General features: G+C 52.8%; 1 protein-coding gene across 2 annotated transcripts in view; it reads left to right on the forward strand.

Moving 5' to 3' along the window:
• Positions 1-11,633: 11,633 nt before the first annotated feature.
• LOC105491459 (CKLF like MARVEL transmembrane domain containing 3) overlaps positions 11,634-21,376 on the forward strand; it is a 58,549-nt gene continuing 48,806 nt past the window's right edge. Inside the window, exons 1-5 of one of the 2 annotated variants that reach the window (XM_071084709.1) lie at positions 11,639-11,890; positions 15,220-15,375; positions 16,353-16,448; positions 16,799-16,919; positions 19,513-20,654. In XM_071084709.1, coding sequence (XP_070940810.1) covers positions 11,744-11,890; positions 15,220-15,375; positions 16,353-16,448; positions 16,799-16,919; positions 19,513-19,541 — 549 coding nt within the window. In that variant the 5' untranslated portion in view covers positions 11,639-11,743 and the 3' untranslated portion in view covers positions 19,542-20,654. Of the gene's footprint in view, positions 11,891-15,219; positions 15,376-16,352; positions 16,449-16,798; positions 16,920-19,512; positions 20,655-21,376 lie in introns of those variants that run through there. The other variant, XM_071084708.1, reaches the window with a different exon arrangement.

Raw genomic sequence — 21,376 nt, forward strand, 5'->3', positions numbered from 1 at the left:
TGCCACCACACCGGGCTAATTTTTTGTATTTTTAGTAGAGACAAGGTTTCAGCGTGTTAGCCAGGATGGTCTTGATCTCCTGACCTCATGATCTGCCCTCCTTGGCCTCCCAAAGTGCTGGGATTACAGGCGTGAGCCACCACGCCCGGCCTCACTTTTTTTTTTTAAGAGACAGTGTTTCGCTCTGTTGCCAGGGGGTTTCCTGACCTCAGGTGACCCACCCACCTCAGCCTCCTCAAGTGCTGGGATTACAGGTGGGAGCCACTGTGCCCAGCCCATAATGTTGATATTTTAAAACTTATTGAACTTGTTTTTTGTCCTAACATATGGTCTGTCCTAGAGAATGTTCCACGTGCACTTAAGAAGAATGTGTATTCTGTTGTTGGGTGGAATGTTAGGTGGCCTAGTTTCTGTCTTTTAATAGAAAAATGGATTCAGGCCAGGTGTGGTGACTCACACCTGTAATCCCAGCACTTTGAGAGGCCAAGGTGGGCAGATCACAAGGTCAGGAGATTGAGACCATCCTGGCCAACATGGTGAAACCCCATCTCTACTAAAAATATAAAAATTAGCCAGGCGTGTTGGCACACGCCTATAATCCCAGCTACTTGGGAGGCTGAGGCAGGAGAATTGCTTGAACCCAGGAGACAGAGGTTGCAGTGAGCTGAGATCAGGCCACTGCACTCCAGCCTGGGCTACAGAGCCGGACTCCATCTCAAACAAACAAAGAACAACAACAAAAAAGACAGAAACTAACAGATTGTTGAGGTTTTCTAAATCCAACTTCATAATTTGTATAAGAGATACACCTATAACAAAATGACACAAAAAGGTTATAAATGCAACAATTTTTTTTTTTTTTTTTTGAGATGGAGTCTCGCTCTGTCACCCAGGCTGGAGTGCAGTGGCACGATCTCGGCTCACTGCAAGCTTCGCCTCCCAGGTTTATGCCATTCCCCTGCCTCAGCCTCCCGAGTAGCTGGGACTACAGGCGCCCGCCACCTCGCCCGGCTAGTTTTTCGTACTTTTTAGTACAGACGGGGTTTCACCGTGTTAGCCAGGATGGTCTCGATCTCCTGACCTCGTGATCCGCCCATCTCGGCCTCCCAAAGTGCTGGGATTACAGGCCTGAGCCACCGCGCCCAGCCAAATGCAACGATTTTTAAAAGCCATCTCTGAGGAAGATGGAGGAGGCATATCACATTCTTTCTCCTGCTGAAAGCAATGCATGCAACAAAAAGCCTTGGACAGAGTGCATGGAGCAGCTGTCTAGTGCTTCTGAAAAGCAAATAGTAGCAAGTAGTTTGGGGGAAGAGACCAGAATATAAAGTTCCACTTAACCAGCAGTACATTTCCTGGGGTTTTTGTTTTTCCTTTGGTGTCTCCTGCCCTGGACTCATAGGTAATCCAAATCCAAAACTACACATTGGGTATGGACAGAAAGAGTTCCAAGAGAAACCTTCTATTCCTAGTTTTTATTGACTGAACGTGTCTGCCTCCCAAAAAAATCATATGCTGAAGCACTGATCTTTAGTGTGAAAATGGAGTCTCTAAGGAAGTAGTTAAGGTTAAATGAGGGAATAAGGATGGGGCCCTGATCTGATAGAATTAGTGTCCTCATAAGGAAAGACACCAGGGTGTGTTCTCCCCAACCTAATACGACACAGAGGAAAGACCGTGTGAGGAGACAGTGGTACAGGCCATCTGCAAGCTGAGAAGAGGATCCTCACCAGAAACCCAATTTGCTGGCACCTTGATCACGGATATCCAGCCTCCAGAACTGTGAAACAATAACTGTCTATCATTTAAGTGATGCAGTTTGTGGTATTTTGATACAGAAGCCTGAGCTAACGAATACACTAGTCCAAGGAGCAGGAAACAGAGCCCTTACAGATCAGGGAGGAGGGGAAGCCCTGGGTGGGGTGGGGGGAGTGGAAATAGTCTGTTTTTATCATTCTGTCTGGCCCCAGTCCCCAGACAACGTCACAATAGCAATGGCAATGATGGCAGTAGTTTAACAAGCAGGAACTTGGCAGGGCGCGGTGGCTCACACCTGTATCCCAGCACTTTGGGAGGCTGAGGCAGACGGATTGCCTGAGGTCAGGAGTTCAAGACCAGTCTGGCCAACATGGTGAAACCTCATCTCTACTAAAAATACAAAAACACTAGCCAGGTGTGGTGGTGGGTGCCTGTAATCCCAGCTACTCGGGAGGCTGAGGCAGGGGAATTGCTTGAACTAGGGATTGCAGTGACCCAAGATTGCACCACTACACTCCAGCCTGGGCGACAGAGCGAGACTTCATCTCAAAAAAAAAAAAAAAAGCAGGAACTTGAAGGTCCAAGGCAGGGGAAGCTTTCTCTCTGACCAGAACTGTGAGCCCAAGAGTGTGGGGGGAAATCTCCTTGACTTTTTTCTCTATCATCTCACTGCTCTCCGCTGAAGGCGTAAGCAATGTCGGGAAGTGTGGAACAGAGTGGAGAAATGAAAGCCCACGCTTTCTAAACAGGGGACCCCTAGGAACTTGAAAGTGTCAGTGAGGCCATGGACAGGAGAGAGCTGAAAGAAGAGATCCTGTCAAGTTGTCCATGAATCCCGGGATCACCCTCAAACTCTGTATGCATGGATTTGATCCTAGACAGCACAGCAAAGTCCTATAGAACTAAACTACAGGGTATACTAGGACTCAGATCCTAGACTGGTCGCTCAGGCACACAAATGACAAATTCAAATAGTACTGCAGAGAAGGGATAGGTCATCTAGCAGAATAAGAATACGGAGGACCTGAACAACACTAGAAGCCATCTAGACCCAACAAATGTGCATTGAATACTCCACCCAACAGCAGAATACACATTCTTCTTTTTTATTTTTATTTTATTTATTTATTTATTGAGATGGAGTCTTGCTCTGTCGCCCAGGCTGGAGTGCAGTGGTGTGATCTTGGCTCACTGCAAGCTCTGCCTCCCAAGTTCAAGTGATTCTCCTGCCTCAGCCTCCCTAATAGCTGGACTACAGGCACCCACTACCACGCCCCGCTAATTTTTTGTATTTTTAGTAGAGACAGGGTTTCACCATGTTAGCCAGGGTGATCTCGACCTCCTGACCTCGTGATCCACCCACCTCAGCCTCTCAAAGTGCTGGGATTACAGGCATGAGCCACTGTGCCCAGCTCCAAATTCTTCTTAAGTGCACATGGAACATTCTCTAGGACAGACCATATGTTAGGACACAAAACAAGTTCAATAAGTTTTAAAATATCAACATATCAACTAGGCACAGTGGTTCACACCTGTAATCCCAACACTTTGGGAGGCCAAGTCGGGTGTATCACCTGAGGTCAGGAGTTCGAGACCAGCCTGGCCAACATGGCGAAACCCTGTCTCTACTAAAAATACAAAAATTAGCCAGGCATGGTGGCACGCACCTGTAATCCCAGCTACTCAGGAGGCTGAGGTATGAGAATCTCTTGAACCCGGGTGGCAGAGGTTGCAGTGAGCCAAGATCATGCCATTGCACTCTAGCCTGGGCAACAAGAGCAAAACTCCATCTGAAAAAAAAAAAAAAATCAACATTATACAAAGTATCTTCTCTAGTTACAACAGAATAAAGCTAGAAATGAATAATAGAAGGAAAAGAGCTGCAAAAATATACAACAACAACCTACTAGAAATGCAAGGACAGCCTGGGCGCAGTGGCTCACCCCATAATCCCAGCACTTTGGGAGGTTGAGGCAGGTGGATTGCTTGAGCCCAGGACTTTGAGGCCAGTGTGGGCAACATAGTGAGACCTCGTTGTTCCAAAAAATACAAAAAATTAGGCTGGGCACAGTGGCTCACATCTGTAATGCCAGCACTTTGGGAGGCTGAGGCGGGTGGATCACCTGAGGTCAGGAGTTTGAGACCAGCCTGACCAACCCGGTGAAACCCCGTCTCTACTAAAAATACAGCAATTGGCTGGGTGCGGTGGCTCAAGCCTGTAATCCCAGCACTTTGGGAGGCCGAGATGGGCGGATCACGAGGTCAGGAGATCGAGACCATCCTGGCTAACACGGTGAAACCCCGTCTCTACTAAAAAATACAAAAAACTAGCTGGGCGAGGTGGCGGGCGCCTGTAGTCCCAGCTACTCGGGAGGCTGAGAGAGGAGAATGGCATAAACCCAGCAGGCGGAGCTTGTAGTGAGCTGAGATCCGGCCACTGCACTCCAGCCTGGGCGACAGAGCGAGACTCCGTCTCAAAAAAAAAAAAAAAATACAGCAATTAGTCAGGCGCAGTAGTGGGTGCCTGTAATCCCAGCTACTCAGGATGCTGAGGCAGGAGAATCATTTGAACCTAGGCAGCCAAGGTTGCAGTGAGCTGAGATCGTGCCACTGCACTCCAGCCTGGACAACAAAAGTGAAACTCCATCTCAAAACACACACACACACACGCGCACACGCACACACACACACACACACAAATTAGCCAGACATGGTGGTGTGTGCCTGTGGTCCAGCAACTCTGGAGGCTGAGGTGGGAGGATCACCTGAGCCTGGGAGTCAAGGCTGCAGTGAACCATGGTTGCACCACTGCACTCCAGCTTGGGCAACAGAGTGCAACCCTGTTTCCACCCCTAAAAAAGAAAGAAATGTAAGGACAGAGTGATAAATCTAAAATTTTAGTTAGCAGCTTTAACATACCTGTTTTAATAAGTTAATACATCAAGTAAAAGCAAAAAGTAAGCAGAGGGTTTAAATTACACAATTAGCAAAGTATGATAGATATACAGATAAACTTTGTACCCACTAAAAGAGAATATTCAGTCTCACACTCTCAACCCAGGCTGGAGTGCAGTGGTGCAGTCATAGCTCACTGTAGCCTAGAACTCTTGGACTCAAGCAATCCTCCCACTTCAGCCTCCTGAGTAGCTGGGACCACAGGGGTGGACCACCATGCACAGCTGATTGTTAAAAATGTTTTGTAGAGGCAGGGTCTCCATATGTTGCCCAGGCTAGTCTTGAACTTCTGGGCTCAAGCAATCCTCCTGCCTCAGCATCTCAAAGTACAGGGATTACAGGCATGAGTCACTGCACCCAGCCTTATGTGTTTAAATATATCAATTTTAAAGACCAGCAATTCAAAAGAAAAACATACAAAGGATGTGAACAGTCACTTCTCAGAAAAGGAGATGCAAATGGCTCTTACACATGTGAAAAATGCTTGATCTACTCATAACCAGAGAAATGCAAATTCTCTAATGCAAACTGCCCAGAGAGACCTTGGTGTCTAAATATCATTCTCCAGTGAAAAGAACCAGAACTTTTGGAGGAATGGGTGATTCTAGAGCTGGGATGCAGAGAATACAAAATGAACCTGGAGCATCTTACAGTGTTATAAAATAAGGAAATGGAGAGGGGAAGATGGGGGTCATGTTAAGTACACAGGAGCTCACTTACATACTGAATGAAGTCCCTAACGAAGGGGGCCTAGGGGCCAAATCGAAACAACTTAGCTAACACAATTAAGTATGATGGGTTTTGTTTGTTTGTTTTTTTGCTTGTTTTTGAGACAGAGTCACGCTCTGTCGCCCAGGCTGGAGTGCAGTGGCATAATCTTGGCTCACTGCAATCTCCTCCTCCCAGGTTCAAGCAATTCTCCTGCCTCAGCCTCCCGAGTAGCTGAGATTACAGGTGCATGCCACCAAGCCCAGCTAATTTTTTTGTATTTTTTAGTAGAGATGGGGTTTCACTATGTTGGCCAGGCTGTTCTCTATGTTGGCCAGGCTATTCTTGAACTCCCTGATCTTGTGATCCACCCCCTTTGGCATCTCAAAGTGCTAGGATTACAGGCGTGAGCCACCGCGCCTGGCCAGTATGATGGTTTTTAATTATAACAAAAAGAATTAAATAAACAAATGAAGAAGAAAAAAATCTTCCTCACCGGAGGCATGTGGAGGAAATAGAGCCACCCTGCCTTCATTCCATAGCAGACATCTCCTGATGTCATCCTATGTGACAGGATCTGGGCTGGGGCTGGACTATGACAGGCCCCCTCAGGAGCTCACAGTCTCCTGGCAGGACGGAGGTGACATCATGAGTGTGCAGTTATCTTCTATACAGGGACCCACCCACTTCTCCTCTTTCAGCTTCTCTAGTTGAGTGCCATATTTTGCTTTTTCTCGGTACTCTTTTTGTAAATTGAGATATAAATTACATGAAATAAAATGCACCCATTGTAAGTATACAGTTTGATGTGTTTTGACAAATGTAGGTCCCTGTGTAACTGCCACCCTAATCAAAATAAAGAACATTTCTTAGCACTCCAGGAAGCTTTCTCCTGCCCCCACCTCAGGCAACCACCAATCTAATTTCTGTTACTGTAGCTTACTTTTGCTTGTTCTAGAATTTCATAAAAATGAAATCATGCAGTATGTACCTTTTGAGTCTGGCTTCCTTCCCTCAACTTGCTGTCTGAAGAATGCATCCACATTGCTTTGTTTATTAATGGTTCGTTCCTTTTTCTTGCTGAGTAGTATTCCATTGTGTGGATGTACGACAGTTTTTTTATCCCTTCACCTGTTGATGGCCACTTCACCTGTTGATGGACTACTTCACCTGTAGTCCCAGTTACTTGGGAGGCTGAGGCAGGAGAATGGTGTGAACCCGGAAGGTGGAGCTTGCAGTGAGCTGAGATCACGCCACTGCACTCCAGCCTGGGCGACAGAGTGAGACTCTGTCTCAAAAAATAAAAAAAATTAAAAAATAAAAAGAAAACAAGATTAGGAAACAAAAAGAAGCCAGAAAGAGCCGAACCAGGACTGCACAGGCACAAGTGTCCCAACTCCCCACATCCTCACCAGCAGCTGGTAGTGCCTCCTTTTGAAGCCATGTCAGTAGACATGCAGTAGTATCTCATTGTGGTTTTAATTTGCATTCCTAGATGTCTCATGATGTTGAGCACCTTTTAACGTGCTTATTGGACATTCATATATCTCTTTTAGTGAATCGTCTGTTCAAATCTTTGGCCCATTAAAAAAATTGGGTTGCTTCTTCTTAAGAATGAGTTGCAGTTCAGAGCCATCACTGTGTGTGTGTGTGTGTGTGTGTGTTTGAGACGGAGTCTCCCTCTGTCACCCAGGCTGGAGTGCAGTGGCACGATCTCAGCTCACTGCAACCTCAGCCTCCCAGGTTCAAGCAATTCTCCTGCCTTAGCCTCCTGAGTAGCTAGAACTATAGGGGGCACGCCACGACACCTGGCTAATTTTTTGTGTTTTTAGTAAAGATGGGGTTTCACCATGTTGGCCAGGCTGGTCTCCAACTCCTGACCTCAGATCAACCTGCCTCGGCCTCCCGAAGTGCTGGGATTACAGGTGTGAACCACTGCGCCCGGCCCAGGGCCATGTTTTTAATAACACCAATGGGAACCAGATTTCTCTCTGTTAGAACCCTCACCTGGCCTCCTCCTAGGGAATTGTCAGTAAAATCCAAACACCAGGTTCTGGTCCTTCACAGTCTAGCCCTGCCCCTTCTCTGACCAGCTCCCCCCATCTTCCCCCTCCCGCCACACACCTTGGCTCAGTCCTTTCTTTGACGCTCCCTGCCTGGCTGTCCTCCCAACCAGCCAGACATTGGTTATCTATTACCAGGAACACCTTAATCAGGATTCTCTGGATATGTCTAGTGTTTATTTCACCACCACCACCAGTAGTAGCAGAAAAAGCCGGGGCCTTGCTGTACCCTAGGCTGTTGGATGAATAAATGAATGTCAAGAAAGGCTTCTCTGAGGAAGCAGTACTGCATTACAGTCACTGAAGAATAAGGAGGAGTTAATTAGAGAAGAAGGTGGAGAAGCATTCTGGGTAGAGGGGTCAGCATGGACAATGGCTCTGTGGCATGGTTTGTTTCAGGAACTGTAAGAGGTCCATGGGAGAGGTAGGGGAGGGAAGAACAGCAAGGGGTTATGTTTTCCTTCTATACCAAGACCCTGTACAGGATGGGAAGCTCCCAAGGTTTTGTGTGTGTGTGTGTGCATGTGTGTGTGTGTGTGTGTGTGTGTGTGTGTGTGTGTGTTTATCTTTGTGGGGAGGAAATGGAAGTGTTACGGGATCTCTGGGGTGTTAATTTTCTGGTTGGAAACCTCTGTGGCCAGTGTGGCACCTTTGCCTGAGTTCTTGTCTTGCCACCAGGAAGAATGAGGTACACAGACAAGTGGAGGGAGAACAAGTCAACAAGGAGGTTTACTGAGTGCTAGAAAGCTCAGAGGAGACCCACAGTGGGTAGCTCTTCTCTGTAGGGAGATCATCCCATTGAGTGTTCAGCTCTCAGCAGAGAGGAGGCCCTAGAGAGTGTGGCTCCTCTCTGTAGCTGGTCCCCCCAACCTCTGCTCAGCTTTGGCTGAGCCTGGGGCTTTTATGGGCCTCAGAGTGGAGGAAGTGTGAGCCCAGTTGATCTATGGGCAGCCATGGGTGGGCCAGAAAAGGCAGTACAAGTTCCCACTCTGGTTGGTCGGACTGGCAACCTGGCCCCCAGCCTTCAGGCGCCTGGCCTGAAGGTGGGGCCTCACTGGGACCTGCCCGCTTCCAACCAGGAATCTATCTGCCTCTTGCTGCCATTCATGAAGCCCGGGCTTGCCCTGATTTGCTCCCAGATCAAAGCAGGTGTCCAAAGCAGGAAGAAGCCAGGCAGCAGCAGAAGGCACTTCTGAGCCTGGGAGAGCAGGTGAGGGCCTTCCTGGGCCCCTAAGAGTACAGGGATGCCTGAGCCTGCAGCTGTGGTTTGGGTGGCTGTAGCTGTGTGAAGAGGGGGCTGGGGGCTCCTGTCTGCCCCATGGAGGAGGCCCCAGTCTGCAGTTGCAGTTTGGGTAGCTGCAGCTGCACCTGGGAGGGCAGGGCTCCTGCCTGCTCCATAGAGTGTGTAGCCCAGGCCATGCCTCCCTGCTGTGGCTGAGTGTTGACAGCAGCAGGTTGTCTGGAGCCATGGCTGCCATCAGAAGTGACCAATGACTGGTGATTGTCATGAGTGGTACAAGGTCAAGAGATAACCAGGTCTGGCCAGGGGTGGTGGCTCACGCCTGTAATCCCAAACTTTTGGGAGGCCAAGGCAGGAAGATTGCTGGAGGCCAGGAGTTCAAGACCAGCCTGACCAACATGGTGAAACTCTGTCTCTACTAAAAATACAAAAATTAACTGGCTGTGGTGGCACAGGTCTGTAATCCCAGCTACTTGGGAGACTGAGGCAGGAGAATCGCTTGAATCTGGGAGGCAGAGGTTGCAATTGCAATGAGCCAAGATCATGCCACTGCACTGCAGCCTGGGTGACAGAGTGAGACTCTGTCTCAAGAAAGAAAAAATAGATAACCAGGTCCACACATGTTTGTGTCTTTCTACAATGTCAGATTTTTATTCACCCTATACCCAAGAGTAAAAAAACAAAAGCCACGAGATATCCCAAGGAGCCAATTTGCTGCTGCTGCTTCTTTTTTTTTTTTTTTTTCTTCGATACAGAATCTCACTCTGTTGCCCAGGCTGGAGTGCAGCGGCGCAATCTCAGCTCACTGCAACCTCTGACTTCCGGGTTCAAGCAATTCTCATGCCTCACCCTCCCAAGTAGCTGGGGTTACAGGCCTGTGCTACCATGCCCAGCTAATTTTTGTATTTTTAGTGGAGATGGGTTTTCACCATGTTGGCCAAGCTGGTCTCAAACTCCTGACCTCAGGTGGTCTGCCTGCTTCAGCCTCCCAAAATGCTGGAATTATAGGCAAGGGCCACCATGCCCAGACCCAAGGAGCCAATTTTCCTTAGTACTTCCTGTTCACTCAGTAGTTAGCACACGGGCTCAAGCCACTATACAAGTCAGTCAGTCAATATTGCAAACCATACCTAATAGTATACTTAATCCACAAGTAAATGTTATAGATTAAACATTCCACAACAAACAAAGTAGCATTTAGCATCAAGAGAAAAAGAGATAGGAGAAATGGTTAAGGAACCAGCCCCAGGGGAAGGAAGAAGACAAAAGGAATCCTGGTCTGGGCTTGAGGGTCTTGCAGTCTTTGAGGGGCAGAGCCTTGGGAGGCAGATGCAGAGTTCTTATCAAGTATGGCAGTGGGATGGTTGTCAGTTAAGGCTGCTGGGCTGCTGTTTTGTACTCACAGAGTGCTCTGGTGAGAAATGAGAGTGGAACAGTGTGCTTCATTGGATGCAGTCTTTATTTATTTATTTATTTATTTATTTATTTATTTATTTATTTATTGAGATGGAGTCTTGTTCTGTCGCCCAGGCTGGAGTGCAGTGGTGTGATTTCGGCTCACTGCAACCTATGCCTCCCGGGTTCAAGCGATTCTTGTGCCTCAGCCTCCCGAATAGCTGAGATTACAGGCATGTGCCACCACACCCAGCTAATTTTTGTATTTATAGTAGAGATGGGGTTTCATTGTATTGGCCAGGCTGATCTCGAACTCCTGACCTCGTGATCCACCCACCTCAGCCTCCCAACGTGCTGGGATTACAGGCATGAGCCACAGCACCTGACCTTCTATTTTTTTATTAAACAAAACATCTTGTCCTTGTTGACAAAGCACCCTATGAAATATAAAATGAAGTCTTTCTAAGATGGAGTTAATTATATCAAGGGTGCACAGTACTGTGGTACAAGCTCTCTCCCGGCTGCTGAGAGAGAAAACCTAAGGGCCTCTTAAAGACACCATCACAGCAGTTCAGCAGGTAGCGGGCAGGAATGGTTTCGGATCTAGTGGTGGTGAGAAGTGGACAGAGATCAGAGAAAGCTACAGGAGGTGAAAGTGGGAGGACCTTGGTTACAGACTGCCGGTGAAGACGGACAAGGACAATCTGCAGCTCTCTGCTAGTCGGGTGGAAGGAAAGGAGGGGGCAGTGCCCTTCACAGAGGCACAGCAAGCTGGGTCTTGATCATGCTGAACTCCAGACACTCTCCAGACGTGCACGCATGAGCGTGGCGTGTGTGTGTGTGTGTGTGTGTGTGTGTGTATGTGAGAGAGAGAGAGAGATGTGTTGGGGTTGGGGGACTGCAGGTCAGGAAGTCCTGCAGATGTGCCTGCCTGTGTGTGTGTGCGTGTGTGTTTGCGCGCGTGTGTGTGTCTGGGTGTGTGCCTGGAGCTGCGCTTGCAGGTCTGAGAGTCCTCCAAGAATGGGTTGGGGGAGGCGGGTGCAGGACCGAGGCCTAGAACAGCCAACAAAGAGGCCCTGGAGGAGGGTGGGGCTGGCCGAGGACTGGAGGGGTGGCCAAGGAAGTCGCAAGAAAACTCCGGCCCCCAAGAAAGAGAGAGGACATGGGGTGCGGAGCTGACATCACGGCCGGGGTCTTTGCTGTTTAGACGCCTGGGTTCCCGGATTCCAGACACGCGCACGGGCAGGAAGTTAGACCAGAGACAGCGAGTATAGACAGCCCTTGTGGATAGGGGCAGACGGGTGGGAGCTCCGAACGGGTGCCGCGGCGGTGATCGGGAAGCCTCCAGCGGCCCGAACTAGGATGAGGGAGAAGGCGGAGTCTGCAGAGGCCCCAGGCCCAGGCGCGGGCGGGTCTGACCCAGCATCCCCCGCCGCTGGGGTCCGAGGGGGAGGGGCGGGCCGGAGGAGCGGGTGGGGGCGGGGCGGGGCGGGGCGGCGGGGGATGCGCCCCTGCGCTAGGCAGTGTCGCCTACCCTCCTTCCGCACAGCCCGGGTTTCCGCTTCCCTCCGGGCGCGAGAAGAGGGGTTCCAGGCCGAGCCCCAGCCGTGCCGCCGCCGCTGCCATGTGGCCCCCAGACCCCGACCCCGACTCGGACCCCGAGCCCGCCGGCGGCTCCCGTCCCGGCCCCGCTGTCCCCGGGCTCCGCGCCCTACTGCCGGCGCGCGCTTTCCTCTGCTCTCTCAAAGGCCGCCTCCTGCTGGCCGAGTCGGTGAGTGCGGCGGGACCCTCGGCCGCCCGCTGAGACTGCGCGGCTCCTTTTGGAGGAGGACGTTGGGGCGCGGGTGGGGTCCGGGGGCGGCCGCTGTACTCCGATACCCCCCCTCCCCGCGCCGCCTCGGCCGATTTCTCTTGGGCGCCCGGCGAAGTTGGGCCGAGGTCCCCAAACTTTGGACGGCGGGGCGGGGCCAGAGCCCAGGTCATCCGCGGTGCTGTCCCCGCGAGTCCAGAGCTGGGGGCCTTGGGAAGGGGGCGGGGCCCGGGGAGGTGGGTCCCGCTGTGTGACCCGGGCGTTCCCGCCCTCTCTGGGCCCCGGGGACTCGGGCCGCTCGGTCCTCCTGGACTCCCGGGCCGCGGCGGGGTCCGCTTTCCTGCGCGCGGGGAGGGCGGGCCGGGGCCTCGACTTGAGGGGCGGAGGCGGGGCCGAGCGGGCGGGGGCCGTGCGGAGTGGGAGGGACACCCCCACCCCCGGGACTGGGTGAGGCGGCCCCGCGGTGACTTCATCGCCCTCCTCCCCTCCGCTGCCGGGCTCCTTCCTACTCCGCGCTCGTCCCTACCCCGGCCGGTGGGGATTCTTTGTCCTCTGGACATCGTAGGCGCCCGCACTGTTCTCCGTGGGGTGGTGGTGGCGCTGGGCCGCCGGGGTTGGTGAGGGAGAGGCCGGACCAGAGGCAGGGGGATGCGCAGGGCGGCGGCCACTTGTTGCTTAGATCCCAGCGACTTGGCCCTTCCTGCCCACGTCCCCACTTTACAGATGAGAGCGCTCAGGCGCCTAATTTGACAGGTGGCTCAACTGAGGGGCCCAGTGAGAGCGGGTGGGAGGGTGGGGGCAGGAGGAAGGGGGATTCTGCTCCGGGACCTCTCTCTGGTCGCTCAGGGCAGAGGGTAGAAGGTGGTCCTGCAGCCTCTCCCGCGGTCAGCCCAGAGGCCACCTGCCCAACGCCCAAGTGAGACACCAAGTCCACACTCCCAGCCCCACCCTGGAGACCACTGGGAGCCACTTGAGGGGAGAAGCCTCGAATCCACCGTCCCCTGAGGGACTTGAACCGCCCCCCATCCTCACCCAGGACCACCTCATGGGGGGAGGCATATGCCCAGCAGGAGCATAGAGGCCACCCTGGGCCCAGCAGATGTCAGGAATCCAGGCCAGGGAGGATAAGGAAGGGTGAATGGTCGGCACTCAGGGTTCACAGGAGCCGCTGAGGGCACTCCTGCCTCCCTAGTCCCCTCACTCCCACCCCCAGGCCAAGCAAGTGCAGAGGCTGACATGGACAGAAACAGAGAGAGGAAGTGGCCCCAGAAATCGCGGGATGAGAAAACAGGAATTGAGAGGGGAATCCCCAGAATTAGGCTTTGGGGCCTGGGCATAGGAGACAGGAAGGGGAGGGCCAGGGCTGGGTCGGTCCCACGGAAGGCCTTCCTGGGAGGCCCCAGCAGCCTCCCAGCCCCTGTCTATGCCTTAGTCTATCTGTCCAAAGGGGGCTCAGCTGCACCCAAGGCCATGTGCAGAGCGAATGGGGGTGCCCTGGGGACCCCCTGGGATCCCTGCAGTTCATTTGTCTGAAGCAGCCACAGTGCTTCCTGTGAGGCATCTGAGTGTCCCCATGGGGCCTCCAGCACCCACTAGAAGCTACTCAGCCATGGACGTGTTCAAACGCAGCCACAGTGACAGAAACCAGGACAGATGGCCTCCCCAACACCCACAGGGCCAGGTTGCTTAAGAACTCTGTCTGGGACGGGTGCGGTGGCTCACACTTGTAATCCCGACACTTTAGGAGGCCGAGGTGGGTGGATCACCTGAGGTCAGGAATTCGAGACCAGCCTGGCCAGCATGGTGAAACCCTGTCTCTACTAAAAATACAAAAATTAGCTGGGTGTGGTGGCGGTCGCCTGTAATCCTAACTACTCCGGAAGGCTGAGGCGGAAGAATCGCTTAAACCCGGGAGGTGGAGGTTGCAGTGAACTGAGATTGTGCCACTGCACTCCAGCCTGGGAGACAGAGCAAGACCCCATCTTGAGGGCAGCGGGAGGTGGGTAAGAGAACTCTATCTGGGGGGTCGGCCAGTCCTGGGTTCAAATTCTAGTAGCCTCTGATTAGCCATGTAACAGAGTCTTCTCATCTGTAAAGTGGGGCTGTGCTCATGGGTGGATGTGAGGGTCAGAGGAGATGCCCGTGAGCCTCAGGGCACCAGGCACTGTGGAGCCCCAGGCTGGCCAACAGGTCACCTTGGCCTGCTCTGCAGCGCACCTAAGCTGCAGGACTTACCAGGGCTGGACATCCTCCTGCAGCAGCTCTTCCCACCTACAGAGTTGTGGGCAAGACCGCAGTGAACATTTATTGATTCTTATAGTTCAAGTACAGCTGGCCCTGTGTGAATAAGGCAGCAGGGCCTGAGGTCAGTGCCAAAGCACCCTCTCTTGGATGTTCCTTTCTTATTATTATGAAAATTTGCAAATACATTAAAATGCTAAAAGGTTTTTTTGCTTTATCTATCTGTCCATCAATCCATTTTATCTTTTAACACAAAATAAATTGCAGACATCAGGACATTTCAACTCTGAACACTTCAGCATGCATATCATTAACTAAGATTCAAGACTTGTTTTTTGTTTTCAAGGTGAAATTTACATTCAGTGACAAGCGCACGTCTTCAGTGTTGGGTGTTACTTTTTGGAAACTGGTTCCTAACTTTGATTTCCCTCCACAGGGCAGAGTGGAGTGGATGTGCTTGGGAGGCTGGGGCTTTCTGACTCGGTCCCGGTAGGGAGCTGGGGTGGGGTGAGGTGAGGACTTAGGGTCATGCCCAGGACTGGGAGGCAGCATAGGCGTGGGCCTGGGCCATGCCGGGGTTCTTTTTTTTCAGCAGGGGGGGCGGACAGAGTCTCTCACTCTCTCACCCAGGATGGAGTGCAGTGGCCTGATCACACCTCACTGCAGCCTCAACCTCCCCGGGCTCAGGTGATGCTCCCACCTCAGCCTCCCCAGTAGCTGGGATTACAGGCACACACCACCACGCCCAGCTAATTTTTGTATATTTTGCAGAGATGAGGTTTTGCCATGTTACCCAAGCGGGGGTCAAATTTCTGGGCTCAAGCAATCCACCTGCCTTGGCCTCCCAAAGTGCTGGGATTACAGGCGTGAGCCACTGCGCTTGGCCTGGGATTCTAATCTGGCTCTGCCACTTCCCAGCTGTGGGACTGTGAGCAGTTGGCTTCCCCTGCTGGAGCCTCCTCTATCCTGACCACAGGGCCTGGCTCAGAGGAGCACTGGGCAAGGAGCATGAAAAGGCTCTGACTTTACCTCAAACTCCTTCCCTGCAGGGTCTCTCGTTCATCACTTTTATCTGCTATGTGGCATCCTCAGCATCTGCCTTCCTCACAGCACCTCTACTGGAGTTCCTGCTGGCCTTGTTCTTCCTCTTTGCTGATGCCATGCAGCTGAATGACAAGTGGCAGGGCTTGTGCTGGCCCATGATGGTGAGGACAGGGGCCCCAGGAGGGAGGGGTACCCTGCACAAAGCGACCAAATGAGGAGTCTGGAGTCATGCACTTGGGCCCTTATCCTTTCTCCAGTGTGCTGGAGTTTGCAGTTGGTTAGAACTGGATGGAGAGACCAAGCTTCAGATCATCCCAGCTCCATTCCTCAGCAGCCCTGTGATCTGAAGTGGGCTCTGGTGCTTCTAGAGCACGTCTTTGAGGCAGGGAACCCGGAGAGGGGTCTCTGGCCACCAGGTGGCGCTGGTGCTCCCCACGGGGCTTGCAGGAATGAGCTGCCACCACAGGAATTCAAGCCATTTCCACGCGGGCAGGACAGGTTAACTGAGGACTTGCAGGGCTTACCCAGACCTCAGCCATCGGCAACCCTGACCTCGTTTTGTCACCTGTGAGGGCCCAGACCCCAGTGAACTTCGCTGAATGAAATGTGTCCTAGAGAAAGGGCAGCAAAGGCTGGACTTTAACCCTTGTCTCTTGACTTCATATCCAGCATCTGCTGCCTCAGGAGGGCTGCACCTCCCAAGTGTCCCCATCTTAAGGACAGGTCAGCAGAAACTGTGATCCATAAATGGATCGGCCACAAGAGTGTGGCAAAGCCGAGGCGCAGAAACAGATCTCCCCATTGGAGAACAGCAAGGGAGCAGGTGGAGGTGTTTCCAACTTCTGCTTCCACTGCGTCGCAGGGCAGGCTGCAGCCTGACCCAGAGTTTTTTGTCCAGAGCTTAGGACAGCAGTCCCGCTGGACCTGGGATAGGGCAGTGTCAGCTGCTGGCAGGGCAGCAGAGGCACCTGGCGGGTGGGACAAGGGCCTAGGCATGTGGGTAGGGCCAGGATGGGGTAGGAGCCCTCAGGTGCTAGGCCTGGGGCTGAGAACAAGACCAGGCTGCCAGGCCTCCTCCCCATGCTGTGCTCAGCTCCAGGGGGCTCCAGGCAGCATGATGGTGTCCCTCTCTCTCCAGGACTTCCTGCGCTGTGTCACCGCAGCCCTCATCTACTTTGCCATCTCCATCACGGCCGTCGCCAAGTACTCGGATGGGGCTTCCAAAGCCGCTGGGGTGAGCAGCCGCCCCACCCCTCCGGAAACTGCAGATGCCACTCTAGCTGCTCACTTAGGGTGGGAGCTGGGGCAGAGCCTTTCCCTGCTGGGGCCCCCCTGGGGTCTCATGTGGGTCCCGATGATGATTCCAAAGTCCTCTCATTAGAGATTGACTCTACCCGGAGTTTTGAAAGGCTGTTTGTCAAACCAAGTTCACAGCTCATTCTCCCACTTCTGTTACTCAGAGGGGTCTGTGCCTGTCACTCGGGCTGTCTGTCCAAGCAGGTCTGAAATGGGCCACAAGGCTGGGGCAGCCCTCCCGGAGCAGGGAGTCAGCGCTGTGATACGTCCCATCCACCCTGTCCACAGGTATTTGGCTTCTTTGCTACCATCGTGTTTGCAATTGATTTCTACCTGATCTTTAACGACGTGGCCAAATTCCTCAAACAAGGGGACTCTGCAGATGAGACCACAGCCCACAAGACAGAAGGTGAGCGGCCGGCCTAAACACCCTAGCAGTGCTGCAACAGGGGCCTGTCCTCCCTTGGGAATGGCCGGCTAGTTTGAGGCTGGGGTGGGATCATTTCCTCTCTCCCCATGGCAGTGTTTTTACAGCCCATTCTCACCTACTCTCATGCAGCACTGATCCAAAGCCAGTTTCATTCCCCTTGTGCCCCTCACCCCAGCCTTTTTAGGAAGGGCAAGCAGTGGGCATGGCTGAGCCAAGTCTCCCTGGACGACCCCCCTGGGCAGCCAGTCACTCTCAGGGCACCTGTCCACCTGGGATCCAGAGTGGCCACCCCCCCAACCCAGCCCCTCTGCTGTCTTACCCATCCAGGCCTGTCCTGGGGAGCTCAGAGGCCAGAGAGCAGTCAGACCCAGAAACCATGGCAACGGACACATGATGTGTCCCATACCAGGGGAGGGGCCAGATGGGACAGCAATGACAACAGTAAAACAGGAGCTGATAGAAGTAGGGATACAGTAGCTGAAAGCAGGCCCACACTGAGTGCCAGCCAGCCTGAGGCTCCAGAGGGGACGCTAGAGCTGGGTCTTGATGGATGGCGGTAGAGGAGGGTGCAGGCAGAAGAGACCAGGCTGGTGCGGGAAGAAAACTGAGAGCAGAGACAGCAGGTGCTTCTGCCCGGGAGATGCTTCTCTGGACCAGGCGGATGTGCCCCTGTGCTGGCAGTGCCTGTGGCTGGGCAGGTAGACAAGGGCAGCTCTGGAAGGGCCTGCAGGCCCCACCCTGTGGTTGGGATCTTCCCCAGGCAGAACCAGGCTTAAGAGACACTAGTTTCCTAATAGCCAGGTGCTGGGGCCATGGGGATTTGTGAATCCCAGAAACTGTCCTTTTGCTCAAAATGAATGCCACTCATCCCATTCCATCCCTTGGCAAATACTAGGTTAGAGCTCCCAGGCGGTTTCCTCTGGCTCTGCAGCCTGCTCCCAGTTGCCCACAGCAAGTGATCCCAGCCAGCCAGCCCAGGGAACAATTAGTAAACGTCAATGGAAACTTGGGAGGTTTTTTTTTTTCTTTTTTTACTATTTGAAGAGTTTCACATATGTAACAATTATTTTGCTGTAAAATTATTCCTGACTTGTATGTTAGAATTGAATGTAGCGGCCAAGCACAGTGGCTCATGCCTGTCATCTCAACACTTTGGGAGGCCGAGGTGGGTGGATCACTTGAGGTCAGGAGTTTGAGACTAGCCTGGCCAACATGGTGAAACCCCATCTCTACTAAAAATACAAAAATTAGCCGAGCATGGTGGTGCCCACCTGTAATCCCAGCTACTTGGGAGGTTGAGGCAGGATAATCGCCTGATTTTGGGAGGCGGAGGTTGCAGTGACTTGAGATCACAACATTGCACTCCAGCCTGGGCAACAGAGCGCGACTCCATCTCGGGGGGAAAACAAAAAATTGAATATAGCAAACCCCACAAAATCTGAGGAGTGCAGCCCAGGAAGAGGAGTAAGGGGCAGAGCTGGGGTTTAGGGACTAGGCTGCCCACACCCAAGCCCTGGGCCCGGCCATGAGCCAGTGACAGCGTGGGGACTGACTGGGGTTCTGAGAGACAGAGGCTGGCCAGGGAGGGGATGAACATCAGGAAGTAGCAACCAGCACTGCGGCGGAGTGGGGGGTTAGTGACTCTGGTGCTTTTCCTTCTGGGGTGGAGGTTCCAGAAGGCTCTACAGAGCTCCCTTCAGTATTGGGATTTCAGGAACCCTCGAGGCACACCTCATAGGCAGGCCCTTACCATTATAAAATTGTTTCTGATTACAATATTAAACAAGGATTGGGAAAGGGGATTGAAGATATAAAATGGCTAAAAAGAGGCTTGCTGATTTTCAAGGATATTTAGTTTGGGGGACAAGAAAATCATCATCCTTACCTTGTCCTGCTGAACCTGGGGGTGGGGATAGAGCTGGGATGCAGAGGTACAGCCCTGACCCGCCCAGCTGAGAACAGCCCAGGGAGACTCGGGAGGGGCTGGGCCTGAGGAAGGGGTACCTGGGCTTCAGTCTTGGGGTGGAAACACCCCCACCTGCACCCGTACCCACACCCTGGAGGTGCAAGTGGCTGCTGTGGCCGGGCGCGGTGGCTCACGCCTGTTACCCCAGCACTTTGGGAGGCCGAGGCAGATAGATCACCTGAGTTCAGGAGTTCAAGACCAGCCTGACCAATATGGTGAAACCCCATCTCTACTAAAAATACAAAAATTAGCCGGGCGTGGTGGCACACGCTTATAAATCCCAGCTACCGGAGGCTGAAGCAGGAGAATCGCTTGAACCCGGGAAGGTGGAAGTTGCAGTGAGCCGAGATCGTGCCATTGCACTCCAGCCTGGGTGATGAGCAAGACTCCATCTCAAAAAAAAAAAAACCAAGTGGCTGCTGCCTCTGGAAGGCCTCAGGCCTGGGGCCTGCCCTGATGCCAGCGATCACTGGGAATGGTAGCGTCAGCTGTGAGCGGCCTGCACCCAGGCTCCTGCCAGCAACCCAGCTGTGCTTCCCCAGAGACCATTCCCGGGCACCACTGCCCTGAGCCTCCTGCCAAGCATCCTCTCTGCTTTCCTTTCAGAAGAGAATTCCGACTCGGACTCTGACTGAAGGCCTGGCGGGTGCCCTGGCAACCTGAGCCACACAGGCCTCCACTCCTGCGCCTCACAGGGGACACTGGCGTTGGAGGGGAGGCCTGGACTTCTGAGTTGCAGAGGGGGCTGCAGACACAGCAGGCCCTCCACAGCTTCAGGTTCTGCCTGAGCCCAGCCTACCAGGCTTGCCCCTCAGCTCAGCACTGTTGACCATGCTGCATGTGAGGGCATCTTGGGTGTCCCACCCCTTCTCCCCATTTCTGTCCCACAAGCCTTCAGCCCTTTAACCTCTCTGCCAAAAACCAGCACAAGGAGACAAAGCAGAGCCTTGTCTCCACCTGGGCAGCAGGCGTTCCAAGCTGCTAGGTGGTGGGGGTCGGGGGTCTTCTGTTTCACTAACAGGAACAAAGACAGAAACCGTGACAGGGCTACCCCGCCAGGCCCCGCTGGGTTTGTCTGCACTTGGTGCTCCTGCCCACGCCAGGCACTTTGGTGACAATGACCCTTCCAAGAATCTTTGGTTCAAGGAGCACCAGTTCCCTCTTCATTCGTGAAGCAGGGAGAAACTGACCTTTGCCTTGTCGCTCAGGAGAGTGGGGCTCCGCACCCATAACTGACACCTCCCACCCTTGGAAACCATGTTTTCTGGGGGTGAGATGACCATTCTGGGTCTAAGACTGTTTCAAAGAAGAGCTCATAGACTGACTGGACCAGAAGACAGAGGGTACAACAGTGACGTCACAGTGACAGTGTCACAGGGAGCTGGGCGGGCCCAGCCAAACCCTTCTTCTTCCTAGAGCCCAGGCAGCAGGCAGGAGTTCCTGGACCCTCAGGACAGTGAACTTCCAGACCCCAGGGCAGGTCTATGGGCCACTGCGGGAGATGAGACCAGCCTTCTGTGTTCACCTAACGACTTATACTGTGTATCTGTCTTTGATGGAATTTTGTAACTTTTTATATATTTTTTATACAAAAGCAGCTTCTTAACAGATGGCATTCTCTGTGACTCTAGGCCTCACAAAAGAGCCAGAGTTCTGGACCCATGTTTGGAGCATCTGTAGCCTTATTCTCTTGCATGTGAATCTCTTACCCTGAAAAAAAGCCATAATGAATTAAGCCAGACTGACCACTTGCTTGGAGTGTGTGTTTGAAAAAACTGGAGTAATACTGTTGGGTATCATGTCAGGCTTCAGTACAAGCTGGTAAGGCCAGTGTGGATCCTGTCAGTTTTCAGTGTTAGCAAAAATACACATGAAATCTGACTACCATTTAATCCTTTATTTCAGTGGTCCCTAACCTTTTTGGCACCAGGGACCAGTTTCGTGGAAGACAGTTTTTCCACGGACTGGGGATTGGGGGGTAGGTTGGGGTGAGGGTGGGAGGGGATGGTTTCAGGATGAAACTGTTCCATCTCACATCATCAAGCATTAGATGTTCATAAGGAGCACACAACCTAGATCCACAGCATGCACAGTTTACAACAGGATTCGTGTTCCTATGAGAACCTAATCCCACTGCCGGGCTGACAGGACGTGGAGCTCAGTTGCTTGCCACTCACCTCCTGCTGTGCAGCCTGGCTCCTAACAGGCCCCATGGTACCAGTCCACTGCCCAGGGGTTGGGGACCTTGGCTCTAGTTCTCACACTATCCTGTTTTACAAACAAAGAAACTGAGACAAAGGTCGGGTAACTGGCCCAGGGCCCTCTCACTTACACATCAGGATAGTGTCTCACAGCAGCCTCAGGCAGCGGGAACCCTGGGGCTCTCTAACAGCCCAGAGAACTGCAGCCCTGGAGGACCCAGGTCAGCGTTCTTGTCCAGGCTGATGGGAAAAGACAAGACATTCCACCC

The sequence above is a fragment of the Macaca nemestrina genome, chromosome 18 (genome assembly GCF_043159975.1).
Source record: "Macaca nemestrina isolate mMacNem1 chromosome 18, mMacNem.hap1, whole genome shotgun sequence".
NCBI classification, from domain to species: domain Eukaryota; kingdom Metazoa; phylum Chordata; class Mammalia; order Primates; family Cercopithecidae; genus Macaca; species Macaca nemestrina.